The 17,719-nt window shown below is 51.4% G+C and overlaps 2 protein-coding genes across 5 annotated transcripts in view; both read left to right on the top strand.

The window, feature by feature from the left end:
- The first annotated feature begins 725 nt into the window (after nt 1–725).
- On the top strand, nt 726–10,670 carry CABYR (calcium binding tyrosine phosphorylation regulated). 2 transcript variants are annotated; one of them, XM_014446800.2, is made up of 6 exons: nt 726–877; nt 1,065–1,237; nt 2,078–2,131; nt 4,670–5,011; nt 8,682–9,279; nt 10,585–10,670. In XM_014446800.2, exons 2-5 carry the CDS (start codon nt 1,090–1,092, stop codon nt 9,269–9,271), a joined length of 1,134 nt encoding a protein of 377 aa, XP_014302286.1. In that variant the 5' UTR covers nt 726–877; nt 1,065–1,089; the 3' UTR covers nt 9,272–9,279; nt 10,585–10,670. The 2 variants fall into 2 exon arrangements, with proteins under 2 accessions (XP_014302286.1, XP_014302285.1); XM_014446799.2 differs by lacking the exons at nt 726–877; nt 1,065–1,237; nt 2,078–2,131; nt 4,670–5,011 and adding an exon at nt 5,019–6,595.
- Nucleotides 10,671–14,482: 3,812 nt separating this feature from the next.
- The window catches only part of OSBPL1A (oxysterol binding protein like 1A), a 76,880-nt gene continuing 73,643 nt past the window's right edge, over nt 14,483–17,719 (top strand). The window contains exon 1 of one of the 3 annotated variants that reach the window (XM_006104454.3): nt 14,483–15,270. The gene's annotated coding sequence lies outside the window, so the exon portion shown is untranslated. The remainder of the gene's footprint in view (nt 15,271–17,719) is intronic. The other 2 variants (XM_023745722.1, XM_023745723.1) reach the window with 2 other exon arrangements.

The following is a 17,719-nucleotide window of genomic DNA, read 5'->3' as shown; positions in this document are numbered from 1 at the left end:
CTGGCCTGTATTGCTAAGTGAGTGTAGGCCCAAGCACTGAAGGTGTTGTGGCTGTCTCCCTCCCCGTACCCCGGGGTATGTGTGGGAGACAACCAGCTGATCTGGCACTCTCACATTGATGATCCTCTCTCTTTCTCCCTTTCCTCCACTCTCTGGGCCGGGGGTGGGGGTGGGGGTGGGGGGGTGGGGGGTGGGGGAAGCAATGGAAAAATATCCTCAGGTGAGGATTACAAATAATTTAAAGCTAAAATATGTATACTTAAATATGATCAATGTGCCTGGGGATATATTTAGAAAAATGAGGGGTGGGTGGGGGTGTCTTGTCCTGGCCAGGTGGCTCAGTTGGTTGGAGTGTCATCCCATACATCAAAAGGTTTTGGGTTCAATTCCCAACCAGGTCACATACCTGGGCTGCAGATTCTATCTCCAGTCCCCAGTTTGGAGGAGTATGGGGGGCAACTGATTGATGGTTCTCACATCGTTTCTCTTCCCGCCCCCCCACCCCCATTTCCATCCTCTTCCCTCCCTCTCTTCCTCTCTAAAATAAAACATCTCCTCAGATGAGAATTAAAACTAAGGCAGATGTTTCTTGTAGAAACCCTGCTTTATAACCCTGAATGTTCAGAAAAGCCAGTGCCCATGTGGCTTGGAAGGATGATTGGATACAGATAAATGAGCTTAATATCTTTCTCTTGAAATTTTCTTGCACAAAATATTTACTGAAATAGGTTTTTTTTTTTACAGAAACAGGTTTCATTTGGGTTTTTTGTTTGTTTGTTCTTTGTGTTTAATATCATCCTGGAGCTCCTGGCAGGACTGCCCCTAGGGTTTTCTATCAACAGCACTAAATTGCTTACCTGCACATGAAAAGCTATTGGTAACTTGATTTTTTTAAAAACTACCATAAGAATTAGCCCATTTTTCCAAAATAAATACTGAGAGATTAGAACTAAAGTTAATAATCTTAATGGAGATAGATTTGATCTTAGAAACTATCGTTAACTCATAAGAAATACCTGAAGAAGCACTAATAAACTGTCCGACTTTGTTTTTCTTCGCTCTAGTTGAGATTACAGACATCCTGCCAAGATGTTCTCTACAAAGCCCAGACTTGTCGTACCTTACGGCCTCAAGACGCTGCTCGAGGGAGTCAGCAGAGCCGTCCTCAAGACCAACCCACCCAACATCACCCAGTTTGCAGCATTTTATTTCAAAGAACTTATTGTGTTTAGAGAAGGCAGGTGCTACCATATTTAGGTTGGAATAGATGATATTTCCTAATACAAAAACATCCTATAATTCTAGTTTTCTAATTCATTGAGTTAAAACTTTATACACAGTTTCTTTAAATTGAGGAATGCTTTTATTAATATGACAGATATATCATAGACTAGAGGCCCGGTGCACGAAATTCATGCACTCGGAGGGTCCCTCAGCCCAGCCAGCACCCTCTTGAAGTCCAGGAGCCCTCAGGGGATGTCCGACTGATGGCTTAGGCCCGCTCGTGGAGAGTGGGCCTAAGCTGTCAGTCACTCATCCTTGGTGCTGCCACAGAGGCAGGAGAGGCTCCCACCACTGCCTCAGCACTCACCAGCAGTGAACCGGGTGTCTGGCTGAGCGGTGCTCCCCCTATGGGAGCTCACTGACCACCAGGGGGCAGCTCCTACGTCAGTGATGGCGAACCTATGACACGCATGTCAGAAGTGACACGTGAACTCATTTTTTTGGTTGATTTTTCTTTGGTAAATGGCATTTAAATATATAAAATAAATATCAAAAATATAAGTGTTTTACTATGGTTGCAAATATCAAATAGTTTCTGTATGTGACATGGCACCAGAGTTAAGTTAGGGTTTTTCAAAATGCTGACACGCCGAGCTCAAAAGGTTCACCATCACTGTCCTACATTGAGCATCTGCCCCCTGGTGGTCAGTGTACGTCATAGCGACCAGTCATTCTGCTGTTCAGTTGACTTGCATATTAGCCTTTATTATATAGGATTATATATTTGTTTCTGCAAAAAAGCATTTAAGTTGGGGAATTTTTTGTTTCTGATTTCCTGTATTTATTTCCTCAGGGAACATTCCTCTGGATATAAAAGATCTGGTTAGACAATTTCATCAGATTAAATGTAAGTACCACAAGTGGTAATAGCACAATAATATTAGTAATAAGTTATTGATTAGCAATAGCACACATTCAAACTTAAGATGCCCACAAACGTTTTCTCTCTAAATAATTGCACTTTATGTTGAAATAAACTGATGCTTTATTTTTTATTATTGGATTAGGTTTATTTATTAAATCTAGGACTGACATTTTGGAAGGTTCTCAATCTTAAAAAGGCAAAAGTAGGAAACGTACACTGAGTGTAAAGAATGTGATTTAACAACCTTTGAACGTGGCATATATATGTGTGTGTGTGTGCGTATATATATATATATATATATATATATATACCACGTGTATATACACACACACACACACACACACACTGAGCAGCCAGATTATTATGACCCCCCTATCAGTACTTCGTTGGGCCACCTTTTGCCTTCAATACTGGGGCGATTCTTCTTGTAATTGACTCCACAAGATGTTGTAAGGTGATGCGAGGAATCTGACACCATGCCCGATGAATAGCACTGTCCAGTTCTGTGAGTTTTGATGGTTATGGAACCAGCTGCCTGATGGCTCTTTTAACTTCGTCCCACAAATTCTCAATTGGATTGAGATCTGGTGATTGTGGGGGCCACCTAAGCAAGGTAAAGTCTCCCTCATGTTCTTGAAACCACTCCTGCACAACACAAGCACCGTGGCATGGTGCATTGTCTTGTTGGAAGAAGCCATCTCCATTGGGATACGCCAGTAACATGATAGGATGAACTTGATCAGCAACGATACTTAGGTATGTTGTGCTATTCAGACATTGTTCCATACGAATTAAAGGGCCCAAATCACGCCAGGAAAACATGCCCCAAACCATAACACTGCCCCCACCAGCTTGAAGGGTTGTACTCATGCATGTGGGGTGCATGATTTCATGCTGTTTCCGCCACATTCTCACTCTGCCATCTGCATGATGCAACTGGAAACGTGATTCATCAGACCACATGACTTTTTTTCCAATGCTCGACTGTCCAATCCTTGTGGACAGTCGTTTTATCTTGGTAACTGCAGACAGCAAAGGTGTTCGAACAGGCCTTCGGCTTCCATATCCCATACGATGCAGTGTACGGCTAATTTGCCTACAAATGTCAGGTGGCCATAATAATCTGGCCACCTAGTGTATATATATCCCACGTTCAAAGGCTGTTAAACTGCATTGTTTACCCATATCTTCAGAAAAAAATCACTTCTACTGTCGTGGTAAACAACCTGCTTCCCTATTTATAATGGTCTGGCCCTCTAGCAACTTCAGCGCGAAATTATAGCTAATTTGCCTAGAAATGTCAGGTGGTCATAATATTCTGGCCACTCAGTGTATATTGCAAGCCATTTGGTACAGTGAGACTTACAACAGTGTATGAGCTGTGACTCAAACCCTCTCCAGCAGGTTTCCGAGGATTTGTCTTGAGGGAAGCACAGCAAATCAAAGAGAATTGGTTTTGTAGTAAAAAAAGACTCAACTACATAATATATAGGAAAGCTGCATAAACACTCTCCTTGGAAGATCCTTTTTATAAAGAAAAGCTTAACCACCTCCCTCCTCCCCCACCTCAGTAGTGTAACTGCAGTCCAGGCTGGAAGACAATTAGGAAACAAGTTTGTTGTCACTGGCCATCTTTCCTAGTCGTCCTAAGTCTTAAGATAATGAATTCAGTAAATGCGCAATGAGAGGATGGGTCCTAGAGGTTTCATTCTAATATTAGGGAGAGGCAGAGAGGCTTTACCGGTGAAGTAAGTAGTTACAGCTCAGGTGGTCACACAGGCGTGTGGGTGACAAGCAGAAACAACCTTACAGTTGTCCAGCTGTAGGAGTTTCTAGGTCATCAGCTGCCTTGACGTTCCTGGAATTTCCCTCTTGCTGAGGGTACACCCAGGGATCCAGAAATCTCTTTTTTGCTCCTTTTTTGTCGGGGTCAGGGGGACTGGCTGCATTACCCCAGCTCACCAGCAGGGGCTACTGCTTTTAGGTAGGAATAGATGTTGTTTCCTAATAGAAAAACATACTGTAGTCCCAGGTTTCCAGTTCATTACGTTAAACTTTAGACGCCAGTTTCTTTAATGTGAGGAATGCCTTTATTACAATGGAAGGCATTCCATAAACCAGCGGGAGGCTGGGTGTTCCTGGCTGGGGGAAGTCTGTCCCCGCCCTGGTTGTGTGTGGCAGTTGGATCGGCAGCTGTTCCCACTGAGGTTCCAGCTTCCTCATTTCCAGGCAGCATTAGTGTCTTTCCTTAGGTGCTGACCAGCTGAGTTGGCAGCTGGTTGACTTTGTTGTCATGCCACCGGAATCACTCACTTTTCAGGAGATGGACGGAGGGAGAGTCTTGAAGTGGGCAGAGCAGGGCAGTCACATTCCATTCCCCACTACATTGCAGATGATGTAAAATCAAAGCTCTTCTGTACTCGTGTGTATAGAATTGACGTGTGAATGTTTAGCCTGTTGCTGCTTCTTTAATGTGTGTCATTGGGGATGTACGCTTACTAACCCCGGCTGCTATTTCAGTTGAGAAATGGTGCGAAGAAAGGACAGAAGAGAAGAAGCCAGAGTTCATAAAAGAACCAGAAGAAGCAGCTGCCGTTCCCAAAGAGCCGACCCGGGTGGAGAAGTCCACGGACACGGAGGAGGACCACATCTTCGGACCCCAGTTCATCCACAAGACCACGCAGTTCCCGTCCGTGTATGCTGAGCAGCAGCCAGCGCCGGAGGACACAAGCAAGGCAGTCCGTCCACCCAAGCCATCCACCCCCAAGACTACCCCCACCTCGTCACCATCCCCGGTTGACATCCCACCAGAGTTTGCCTATGTCCCCGCCGACCCTGCTCAGTTTGCTGCTCAGATGTTAGGTAACGTTTCATCTACTCATTCTGATCAGTCTGAAGTTTTAATGGTGGATGTGGCAACAAGTTTGCCTGTTTTTTCCAACGAGGTGCTGACTTCAGAGGTTGCTGAAGACACTGTGGTGACCACTTCTGTAGCAAATTCTGGAGAGAGGGTAGCAGTGCAGGTGGCAAGCCACTCCTCTGTCCATGTAGCTTTGGGGTCTAAGCCTACAGACGATCAGGCTGAACCAGCAACGGCTCCCTCACCCTCCTTGCAGGATGAACAAGACCTCCCTGCCTTTGATCAAGCTCCTCGGGGGTCCTGGCAGGCTGGCACTGGGGGGAAGGCCACCCCTCATATCTCATCTATCTTTAACGACAAGCCTGTGATTGAAGCAGTTACTCATATGGAGCGAACATCAGAAGAAGTAGTTATCGCTTTTTCCGATCACATTGTTAGTCTTAAAGAGATTGAGCAGTCACCACCAGAGAGTGCCATTCTTATAGAAAAGAGAGTCTCGGGCGGGCCTGAAAAAGCTGAGGGTTCTGCAGCACTTGCCCCATTGGAGGATGCAAACCATCCCTCCGTGCAGGTGGAGGCAGAAGCAACCATTCTGATCTCCGACACCTCTCTGAAAGGCCTGCTTGCACAGTCCCTGAACCCAGAGGGCGCCGCCCAGGCCATAGGCTCTCAGAGATCTCTGCATCTTGAAGTGGAGATCATTGCGCTAGTTCCCGGGCAGGAGGAGGACTTGGCCCCCCCGGAGGCGGAGGTCAGACCCAGGGGCTCTGGGGAAGCTGCCCAAGCCAGGCAGGAGGAAGACTCCGCCCCCCCGGAGGCAGAGGTCAGACCCAGGGGCTCTGGGGAAGCTGCCCAAGCCAGGCAGGAGGAAGACTCCGCCCCCCTGGAGGCAGAGGTCAGACCCAGGGGCTCTGGGGAAGCTGCCCAAGCCAGGCAGGAGGAAGACTCCGCCCCCCCAGAGGCAGAGGTCAGACCCAGGGGCTCTGGGGAAGCTGCCCAAGCCAGGCAGAAGGAAGACTCCGCCCCCCCAGAGGCAGAGGTCAGACCCAGGGGCTCTGGGGAAGCTGCCCAAGCCAGGCAGGAGGAAGACTCCGCCCCCCTGGAGGCAGAGGTCAGACCCAGGGGCTCTGGGGAAGCTGCCCAAGCCGGGCAGAAGGAAGACTCCGCCCCCCCAGAGGCAGAGGTCAGACCCAGGGGCTCTGGGGAAGCTGCCCAAGCCAGGCAGGAGGAAGACTCCGCCCCCCCGGAGGCAGAGGTCAGACCCAGGGGCTCTGGGGAAGCTGCCCAAGCCAGGCAGGAGGAGGACTCCGCCCCCCCGGAGGCAGAGGTCAGACCCACGGGCTCTGGGGAAGCTGCCCAAGCCAGGCAGGAGGAGGACTCCGCCCCTCCGGAGGCAGAGGTCAGACCAGTGGGCTCTGGGGAAGCTGCCCAAGCCGGGCAGGAGGAAGACTCCGTCCCCCCGGAGGCAGAGGTCAGACCCGTGGGCTCTGGGGAAGCTGCCGAAGCCTTGCACTCAGGTGCCTCAGTAACGCCAGAGATCGAACCCGAAGGGGAGGCAGCACCTGCACCAGGTTTGATGGAGCCAGGTAAGAAATAGATACCACCTTAGACATAGCCTGGAGTCACGTTTCAGGCAGCGTCGTATTTCAGGTAACCGTCTAGGAACAGCCCCTGCAGATTGGTCAGACTTCATTTTAAATAGTTTTTAAAATGCCAAACCCACGGAAAGGTGCTGCTGTTGTGGAGACATTACTCTTCGGAGCGATTTTGGAGGGACATGAAATGGGCCTGACCTTGGTCCTCAGCATTTGCGTGGCCTCCCCCGGAACAGATTGGAGTGGACCGGAGCCTGTCGACTGTGCCCATGGATGGCCCCTGTGGCCCTGCACTCGGGGGCACCTGACCTCGTGCTTGGAGGGTAAGGTCCCACGGCAGCCGTGCACTTCCCTGGGCTGTGGCATTGCACGTGGAATACATGGTGGTGTGTTCGCCTCTGCTCTCGCCCCACGTCTGAGACTCTGCAGCCAGGTTTGGGGAGCTGGACTGAGCCCTGGTTCTTCCTGCCGTGGAGGGAAGACAGGTTAGGTTAGGCTCTGTCCCCAGGAGAGCAGGGAGGTGGCAGCAGCGGAAGGACAGGTGGCACTGAGCAGTGGGCACGGCTCCCTTCTCAGCGTCCTCACAGAGCCCATACCTGCCTTCGCCTGTGGGAGCCACTGCTTCCCTGGACACAGACCCGCCTGGCCTCCAGCTCATCTGATGGTGGCATTGGGTCAGCTCCCTCCTGCCCGTCCACACACGGTCAGGGCCCGTCGCCCTATGGGGTGGACGGGATGAGCAGGAGCCAGCCTCTCCATGCCTTTTGCAGACTCTCAACGTTGACTCTTACCAGAGCCAAATGATGGCTTACAAAGCAGGTGTTTAGACCTAAATTCTGTCTGGCAGCATGTCAGGGACTCTGTGCAGCTGGGAAGGCAGCGGCCAGGGCTGGAGTGGCCACGGGAGGCAGCGCACCTGTGGCTCGAGCAGCACTCCACACCGAGGCACTGCTCTCAGGTGCTGGGCTCTTCCCCGTGGGCGCCCAGGGCTCTTGAACAAAGCACCGAAGGCGTGGCTGATGTGTGTTTCAAATGAGCTCCAGGAAGTAGCAAAGGTCGGGAGCTGTGGGAGACACACCAGCGTGACCCTGTGCGCAGTGGAGGTGTTTTCTGGGGAAGAGAAGCTGCACAGGGACACAGGGACAGTGCCCGCAGGTGAGCCTCCCACACCCGGGCCAGGCAGCTCTCCCCTCAGGAGCCTCCCCTCCGCCCAGCTCCCAGGACTCAGCGCTGTCTGTCGGTGAGTCCACCCCATTAGCTAGTCCTTGGCACAAGCAGGTGGACAGCACACCCAGGCCTCTTTCCTTAAAGAACCTGTGGGACTGACCAGCCGTATGCCCGCGAGGATTTGTGGGTTCAAGCCTTGCTCCCCGGGGTTGGAGTCCTAGATTGAGTGACAGGTTAATGGGAGAGAAGGGTGCCTGTGAAAAGGCAGAGATACTGGATTATGTGACCAAAAGACGACACCTCGTGCAGACTTTTTTTTTAAAAAACAACAACATTTTTATTGATTTCAGAAAGAGGAAGGGAGAGTGGGAGAGAGATGGAAAGGTCTGTGATGAGAGAGAAACACCCCACACTGGGGATAGAGCCCCAACCCAGGCATGTGCCCTCACTGGGAATTGAACTGTGACCTCCAGGTTCATAGGTTGATACGCAACCACTGAGCCATGCCGGCTCAGATTTTTTAGTCAAGAAAAAATTATTATGCAGATGCAGTCATCTTTTCTCCGTGGCTTCACCCACTGTCTAGTGGATTCTCTCAGTCCCATTTCCCCTCGAGGGCCCTGAGGCAGCCACGTCTGCAGCTGAAGCCCCTGGAAACAGCCACTTGGAAGGGGCCGCTTTCCTCACAGCCGGTCCCCCCACGTGCCCTCGCAGCCCTGCTCCGCCTCCTGCTGTGGAGACTCCCTTCATGCTGCCAAACACAATTTACAGAGCCCTCTCTCTAGCATGCTTTATGGCACATGTTACTACAGCTGTTCATCTATTCGTAAAACATTTACAAAGATAGTTCTGTGCATAGCGCCTGATACAGAGACCAAACCTTTAACGCCTGCAAATTTTTGTTTTATAGCAATAGCAACAAGCGAAGCAGGACAGCCACCACCATATTCTAACACGTGGACCCTTTACTGTCTAACTGATATGAATCAACCAAGCCGCCCATCACCGCCACCTGCACCTGGGCCTTTCCCCCAGGCCACCCTCTATTTACCTAATGCTAAGGATCTGCAGAGTCCACCGAAAGTCACTTCTCCAACTTACGTGATGATGGACGACAGCAAGAAGGCCAGTGCCCCGCCTTTTATCCTAGTAGGCGCCAATGTCCAGGAAGCGCAGGACTGGAAGCCGCTTCCCGGGCACGCGGTCGTGTCCCAGTCAGATACCCTGAAGAGATACGCGACAGTCCAAGTGCCCATTGCCGTTCCTGCAGATCAGAAATTCCAGAAACTCCCCCGACATGCCCAGAGTGCTAGTCCTCCTTCCAGTGGACAAGAAGGTCCCCGGCCACAGAGCCCAGTTTTCCTTTCTCTCGCTATCCCGGTAGAAGATGTAGCCAAAAAGTGTTCAGGATCTGGTGACAAACGTACCCCCTTTGGAAGTTACGGTATTGCTGGAGAGATAACCCTGACTACTGCCAATGTCCGCAGAGCAGAACCCTAATGCCACAGGTAATCCCCCACGGTGGGCCTTCGCACATTTGGTTTTCAGCACTCTCATTTGTTGACCTGGAGACTGAGAATTCTTAAAACATTGAATTGAATTGAGATGTGCAGAGAGTTGGAGTATTCTCTGACTCAATGAGATGGTCTCCACTGATGGGGGCACAGCAGTGCACGCACCCAACGGCCCACCGAGGGTCAGGGCCTGGCACAGCCCTCAGCACCCTCACTCTGAATGCCTGTCGGCGTGTGTAGCTCCCATGGAAGGCGCTCCAAAAGGGCATGGATTGTTTTTTAAAAGGACAGCCTTCGGTGGGAATCTACCAGTGGGCGTGTTTCAGGGTGGGGACAAGCCTCGGGACAGCTGGAGAGCCAGGCAGGGCTGGGAGATTGTGATGGCGTGCCCAGCCAGTGTGGTCAGACTTGTTCCCTCAGAGAGAGAATAGTCACAGCAGAGGACAGGTTGGAAACGTGAGGGAGCTAAGGAGCCAGAGTGGACCTACACGAAGATGCGGGTTTTATCTGTCACTTAAAATGCCAGTGCGAGTCCCTCCCGCCACGGGCGTATTAAAGAGCAACTCAAACAGGGAACCAGTACAGAGGGCTGAGCAGTTTGAGGAACAAGGAACCATACAGGCTCGCCATCAGGCTCATAAGCTGCTGCCTAAGGCTGAGGGAGCCTGCCCTGCAAAGGGCCACAGACAGACCTAGGGCTGGAGAGCGATGGGAGTGTCCGCCCTGCAAGGGCCCAGTGAGATGGCAGGCGCACGAGGAAACCGGAGAGCTTCGAGGCACCACAGGTCAGGGGCCTGCAGCTGAAGCCCCTGCACACCCAGAAAGGAGGTCTGGATCGAGTGAGGAGCCAGGACAGTGATAGGTCCCGCTGGCTGCCACGTGGGGAAGGGTTACAACCAGGAGGCAGCTTAGAAGCAGAGAGATGAGGGAACACCACGAGCTCAGGTACAGCCTGCGAGAGCTCGAGCTCAGCATCCGATGGACAACAGCTGGGTTCACTCACAGGGTCAGGAGCTGCAGGTCTGTGTTTAAGGAGGTAGTTGCAGTTACTAATACAGCCTAAAGCGGTGTGCGTTCTTATTTATCCCAGCTGAGGCTTGCAGTGGAATTGTCAAACTCCACTAAAATGCAGTGTGTTCAGCATGAAATGCTAGGCTATTCAGTGCAAACGCACAGGAAACCGATTAGGTTAAGAGCTTAGTGGCAGCAGGAGGGTGTTCCTTGCATTTCTGATCTCATTTCACATGTTCAGGTTTGTGATTGAACTTATAAATTCACTCCTTACATCATTCCTCACAGATGCTGAAAACGAGGCTGTCTGAGTCGACGTTCAAGGTGGAGTCTGCCACCACGCGTAATGTATCAGTAAACTTCCTGCAGCATAATGCCTCGTGCTCTCGCTTCTTTGTTACTTTAGGAGGCATCCAAGCAACTGAACACAGAGGCCTTACATTTTCTCAGACTTGTGACATAATAGCATTTGCCAACTCATGTCGACATTGTAAAGAGAGGTGCTCACCCAAGTGTTTTCCTAGTCCGTGTTCCCGTTGGCATTTCTGTATTTGGCATTCACACCAAATGAAGCAGCTCCTGCCATAGCCCTATTTCCCAGAGAAACACCTACTAAGTGCCGCTGGCTCTCTGGCCCTGGGCTGCAGCACACCAGGACCTCTTTGTAAGGACGTTTTTCAAAAAAAAATTTTTTTTTAAGAGAAAGAGGAAAGGGAGAGAGAAACATCATGCCCCAATGGAATTGAAACAGTGACCTCTTGGTGCATGGTCAACACTCAACCACTGAGTCACACTGGCTGGGCTGTAAGGACATTTCTTTTTTTTTTTTTTTTTAAATATATTTTATTGATTTTTTACAGAGAGGAAGGAAGAGGGATAGAGAGTTAGAAACATCGATGAGAGAGAAGCATCGATCAGCTGCCTCCTGCACATCCCCCACTGGGGGTGTGCCCACAACCAAGGTACATGCCCCCGACCGGAATCGAACCTGGGACCCTTCAGTCCCCAGGCCGACGCTCTATCCAGTGAGCCAAACCAGCCAGGCCATTTCTTAAAAATATATTTTTATTGATTTCAGGGAAGAAGGGAGAGGGGGAGAGAGAAATATCAATGATGAGAAAGAACCATTGATTGGCTGCCTCCTACACGCTCCCCCCACTGGGATTTGAGCCCATAACCTGGGCATATGCCCTGACCAGGTACATATGACCAGAGGCCAATGCTCAACCACTAAGCCACGCTGATCAGGGTCATTATCCAAAAAATGTAAATAATTTTGTGTCACTCCTTCCTTACCCCAATGCATACATTGCAATCCCTTCGTGGTGAATTCTATCAGTTACCTGATTGGAGACACCTCATCAAGCCACTTATGCTCTTACTGAAAGGCCGCCTATCCCCTCTGGCCTCAAGTCCCAACTGCTAAGCAGCCCTCCCTCTCAGTGGCCTCTCAGAGTTTCAACTCCAACCTGAAAAGTACCCCAGTAAAATGTAACAGAACAGTGCCCAGCACAACCTTCTAACAAAGCACAATAGATCCAGCTTATGGCACATAGCACCTTTTTTCTTACCACGTATCACAGTGTTAAAGAGCCAAATTCAACCAAGTGCACTTGAAGATGTAATTGGCTTTATGAAGTGATTCATGAATCGAGTGGCATCCCATCTAACAACTAGAAGGTGCTGTGTTCTGAGAGCAAAGTGCACACTGGGTATGAGGATGGCGTGACCGGTAGGAGCATGAGGACCGGTCGGGGCATCTGGGAGTGAAGCCTAGAAACAAACGCCAGGACTCATGCGGGTGGTCTGTAAGGTCGAGAAGGGCCCATGGAAGGGAATCGCTGGATTTGGTTCGCTCCACCTGGGGACCTGCAGGTGAGAGCCGTGGGAGCCAGCCTGCGCCCAGAGAGGAGCTGCCAGCAGTACCGGCGCTGTGGGGCGGGGCGGGGAGTGGTTGGAGCTTACAGGGGCAGGAAACTTCCTTCTTCCCTTCTCGGTTCTTTGGCTGATTGACAGACTAACGAGAACAAATTTTGTACCTACTGGAGCCCCATACAGAGATGGGCTGACAGGCTTGTCTGCCACCCTGAGCTAGATGAGGGGGTGGGGTCCTGGGCTTCAGCAGGGAGGGAGATCACCCACAGGAAGAGCAGCGAGCAGATGCTTCCAAGCGGTGAGCGATGGTGCCAGCCCCTGCCCGGCCCTGCAGGTGAGTCTCTGATCTAAGAAGCTGCCTCTCGCAGCAGCGCTCCTGGGAGAGGCCTCTATCCCTCAGTGGCCAAGGGGGAGGGAAGCACTCTGAGTCTGTGAGGCCTGGATTGTCTTCAGCTCAAAACGATGTCCATGCCAGGTGGCCCCGCTCTGGTGGTGCGTTCTGCCCCCACCCGCAGGTGAGGCGGTGAGGCAGTGGCCTGCTGCCTGCGAGCCAGGACTTCCCAGCCTCAAAGGGAAGCCCTCAAAGGGCGCGGGCAGGATAGGCTTTCCGGGGAGGGCAGTGTAGCTGCCAGGCACACTACTGGGCCGGATCGTGGTGGAGGGAAAAGCGGGGTGTATTGACGAATAGGGGGATGGTGCCTTCTGGGAAAAGCCATGAAAAGGGCTTGATCAGAAACGAGGCCGTAATGGGCATTTCTGTGATGGTGGCTGTCCACTGCCCCGCCCCTGCTTCTGGACATGGTGCTGCACCAGGGCAGTGTGTGTAGGTGCAGCTGCCTCCCCTCCCCTCCTCTTTGCCTCTGAAGAGAGACAAATGGATAGAAAAACAGAAGTAATTACAACCAGCAGGGCCCAGTGTGGCGCAGTGGTTGAGCATCAGCCTATGAACCAGGAGTTCAGTTTGATTCCCGGTCAGGTCAGGGCACATGCCTGGGTTGCAGGCTCAATCCCCAGTGAGGGGTGTGCAGGAGGCAGCTGATCCACGATTCTCATCATTGATGTTTCTCTCTCCCTCTCCCTTCCTCTCTCTGAAGTCAATGCAAACATATACAAATAATAATTGCAACTTATTCTTTCCCAGCGGTAGCTCCCTAGGAAAACGACAGACGAGCTTCTCCTTCCCAGGTCCCTGACAGTGAGTGCCCAGTCCTGCCCTGGCCAGGCCAGATTCCCAGCTGTTTCTTTGATCCGGTGCAGCACCTCCCCTGTGGGCTAGAGTTAGCCAGGCCGGCGCTGGCTGCTTGCAGTCAGGAAACTACACACACAGACCTTTCTAAGCTTTCTGTGTGGGGAGCCAGCAAAACCAATCATGGGTGGAAGGCACAGAATTAAGTCTAGATAAAAATAATATCCAAAAATAGACCAATTCACTTAGTTATTAAATAAACTGAGTGTAATGGCACAAATGACCCCCAAAGTTTATTCAGCTTTTATGAGAGAAAAAGCCCCAATGACCTCATAGCTGTGATGGTATGGAGTTAACTACAAATCTATATATATAAAAGCCAGCGACCATAACAACCGTAACGACTGGTCGCTATGATGCCCACTGTGGCCAGCGAACCAGCCCAATCAGGGGGTGGGGCCAGCCAGCCAACCTCAAGGCCCCTCCCCCCTGCCAGCCTGCCCCTAATGTGACTCTCACATCCCAATCAGGAGCAGGGCCGGCTGGCCAACCACACCCTCCCTTCTCCCCCAGCCAACTCCCCCCCGCCCATCAGCCTGCCCCACCACAATAGGCCTGGAGGTGCTCCCCCCTGCTGGCCTGCCCCTGATTGCACCCCCCCACCCCAATAGGGGGCGGGGCTTGCCAGCCAACCTCCTGCCACCTCCTCCTCCCAACAGGCCCAGCCCCGATCCACTCCAATTGGGGCCGGGCTGGCCGGACCTCACCCGTGCACGAATTCACGCACTGGGTCTCTAGTGTTAATATATAAGTGGGTTAAGTCCCCCAACTCACCAATTTATCTGGATTTGCCTGATGACACCTGACCTACTTTTCAGCATTCCAGGCAGCAGTGACTCAAAGCCCTTCCCAGTCTCAGCCCATAAAGTCCTCCTTTTGATAAACCGGACAAGCCTTTAGTGCCTCCCCAGGCACCTGGAAGGCACACTGGCACCAGGAGAGTGCTTGTAACACATGCAACGCACTAAGCCATTCTGGGCGTTCCAGGGTTGAGTCACAACAGGGACACAACATCAGGCATTGCGATCAGGAGGGAGTCGTATTCAGGGGAGAGTTGTTGGGAGGCGGGGAGAGGAACAGGTAGAGCGCCGTGGGCTCCTAAGGGTCCGGAAACAAGTGGACAAAAGAATCCGAGGCGATCCAGTCTGCACCAGGCATGGGGCAAGTCTGATGAAGCGCATTGTGGTGTACAGTTCGTTCGACCTGGTCCTTTTCCGGTTGGGTCAGCCGGGCATGGGAATGGCAAGGCGAAGGTTGGTTACTCCCAAGCCCGTTCTGTCCGCCCAGAGCTTCCACTTCCGTGATGGCTCGTGCTGGTAGACAGGGATGACAGTCACTGTAACATGCTCCGCCTGCAAAGCTACAGCAGCTGCCTGCTCAGGAGCTCAGAGGAGACTTTGGGGAAAATACTGTGTCCAGAGATTTTATGTCTGCCCAACATTTCTTAAAATAGGGTAGGACATGCTTGGGGACCATAGAGGAATTGCTTTGTTCTAGAACAGCACTGTCCAGGGTGGTGGCTGCTGTCCACGTGTGGCTATTTAAAATACATTAATTAACAAGAAAAAACATGAAAAATTCAAGTCTTTAGCCAGATTTCAAGAGCTCAGCAGGCACGTGAGTCTCGTGATGACGCTACCGGACGGGCGCGGTAGGACCTCTCCCTCGTGGCAGGACGTCCGCTGAGCAGCATGGCTCCAGAGAACCTGCTCTTGTCGGTGACAACGGCAGAGACATATTCCTAGCGGGGACGTCTGTGGAAACAGTGCACTTAGCTGTTCGCCTAACCACAGAGGGGCCTTCAGAGGGAGAGACGACAAAGGAGAAGCGCTATTCGGGAATCACCGGTTCAGGTAGGAGACAACACCACGGGTTTATGGGAAAGGGAAGGGGACAACGACATCCGTGGGAGGAAGGCACGTCCACTGGTCAGACAGCAGCAGCGATGCTACTTCTAAACAATGCTTTGCATTTTCAGTTCAGTAGTCGAATGACTGCTTTCCTGGTATGTTTGCAAACAGTTCTTTGGGATACAATGTTGTCCTAGGTCCAGTTCAAAGGTTATTTTAGCCCATTTTATTTTTATTTTCTTAAAATATATTCTTATTGATTTCAGAGAGGAAGGGAGAGGGACAGAGAGATAGAAACATCAATGATGAGAATCACTGATTGGCTGCCTCCTGCACGCCCCACACCGGGGATCAAGCCTGCAACCCAGGCATGTGCCCTGACCAGGAATCGAACCGTGACCTCCTGGTTCATAGGTCGACGCTCAACCACTGAGCCATGCCAGGTGAGATTATGGTACTTTATTTATTTATTTATATTTATTTTTTCTAAATATATTTTTATTGATTTCAGAGAAGAAGGGAGAGGAAGAGAGAGATAGAAACATCAATGATGAGAGGGAATCATCGATTGGCTGCCTCTTGCACGTTGGACTGAGCCTGCAACCCAGGCATGTGCCCCCGACCAGAATTGAACCTGGGACCCTTCGGTCCACAGGCCAATGCTCCATCCACTGAGCCAAACCAGCCAGGCTATGGTACTTTATTTTATTGTTATTATTATTCAATAGATAATTGGGATGGAGATGTGGCATCTGCCCTGTTGGACGTTCCCCTGGTTGAGGTGGAAGATGCACAACACGTTCCCCTGGCCTGGCAGCCCAGCTCCATCCTAAAGGGGCTCCGTTTACATTGTTGTTCACATAGTGATCTTGTCAGGCTTGGGACTTCTCTTCTTGGGAATCATGATCACCTCCTATACCTTCATCCTCCTGTTGGCCAGGATCTGTTTTCACTTACAGAAATCAAGAGGGGAGTAGAGTAGTTTCAAATACATTCTCCAATGGTTTAAATGATGGTTTTGGGCTGTGTTTCATGCTTGAGATGGACCTCCAGTGAATAAACTTGCTCCTCACAGTAAGAGAGGGGGGGGGGGAGGGAGAGAGGGAATTTAGTCAATTATCAGTGAGAATGAAAGCTTTGGTGGAATCATATGGAAAATTATTTCAATAGTCAATTTTCATTTTGGCTATAAAGGTAATTCAGTATCATGAGAAAATAAGCCCTGAAGGATTGTGCTGGACACCCCCTTGCTTTTTATTGGTGGAGAAGATGCTGGCTGAGACGCACCAGCAGGGCTGCTGGCGTTCTCCACACAGGCTAGCAGGTCTGCCACGTGACCCAGCACCTGTAATGCACCGACCACCTGGCCTGTATGTTCACAATATGTTTCTAGACTTAAATGGACTATAGAACTAGTCCCTTAAAAATGATACCTATTTGTTGCCCTAGTTGGTTTGGCTCAGTGGACAGAGCGCTGGCCTGCGGACTGAAGGGTCCTGGGTTCAATGCCAGTCAAGGGCACATGCCTGGGTTGTGGAGTCCATCCCCAGTAGGGGGCGTGCAGGAGGCAGCCGATCAATGACTCTCATCATTGATGTTTCTACCTCCCTCTCCCTTCCTCTCTGAAATCAATAAAAATATATTTTTAAAAAATGATACCTATTTGTTAAATTTTGATTACAAAAGAACATGTACATTAAGTACACTGGAAAACACACGGAGGTTGAAAAGCTGTCCATATGCTTAAAGTTTCTTTCTCTTTTAGTTATGCACGTTTTTTAAAAGTTGTGATTATCCTAGAGCTTAAGCCTGCACACCATACTGTTAACTCTCCCAGCGAGACCGGGTGCCCTGATCTGGAGGTGGGCGCTGGAAGGTGGCTGGAAGGTGGCTGAGCGCCCTCACTCAGGGCGGGGCGGGGGCGAGGGGTGCTGACGGCACCGGGAGGCCAGCCTCGTCACCTGCGGGGAAGCAGGGCTGAGGGTCCCGCGGGGAAGGCCCGGCCAGAGCAGAAAACATCTGGGCAGCGGGGTGACGTGTTGGTTTAATAACCAATTTCCAGGGCATCAACTCAGCATTCATATTCGCTTCAGCTCCGGGGCTTCCTCTCCCGCCACAGCGCCTCCGCGTCCTTGGGGTAGGGTCCCCCTTCTTTCCCGGGCGGGGTGTGGTGGGAGGAGCGTGAAGGCGTTGCCCCTTCTCGCAACCTGGGCAGAGGCACTGACCCCGGGCTTCAGGTGGGACTGGAGCGGTCCGGGGGCGGGGCTGGAGCGGCCCATGGCCAGTGCTGAAGCGGCCGGGGCCGGGCTGGAGCGGCCGGGGGGAGGTTGTGGTGGGGGCCCCGGGCCTGAGGGATAGTTGTGCACGTTGGTCTCGATGGTGGAAAAAGCGCATGATTCTGCGCCAGAAAACGGGCGCCGAGGGTGGACGACATCGGAGATATTCGAAACTT

The sequence above is a fragment of the Myotis lucifugus genome, unplaced genomic scaffold (assembly GCF_000147115.1).
Source record: "Myotis lucifugus unplaced genomic scaffold, Myoluc2.0 scaffold_574, whole genome shotgun sequence".
NCBI lineage: Eukaryota > Metazoa > Chordata > Mammalia > Chiroptera > Vespertilionidae > Myotis > Myotis lucifugus.
This window is presented reverse-complemented; position numbering and strand designations above follow the sequence as displayed.

Excerpts from the sequence above, each read along its gene's own strand:
- CABYR (XM_014446799.2), top strand. The coding sequence starts at position 5,053 with ATGGTGGATGTGGCAACAAGTTTGCCTGTTTTTTCCAACGAGGTGCTG. Across the intron at positions 6,596-8,681 it reads ACCAGGTTTGATGGAGCCAG|CAATAGCAACAAGCGAAGCA; the intron begins GTAAGAAATAGA and ends TTTGTTTTATAG.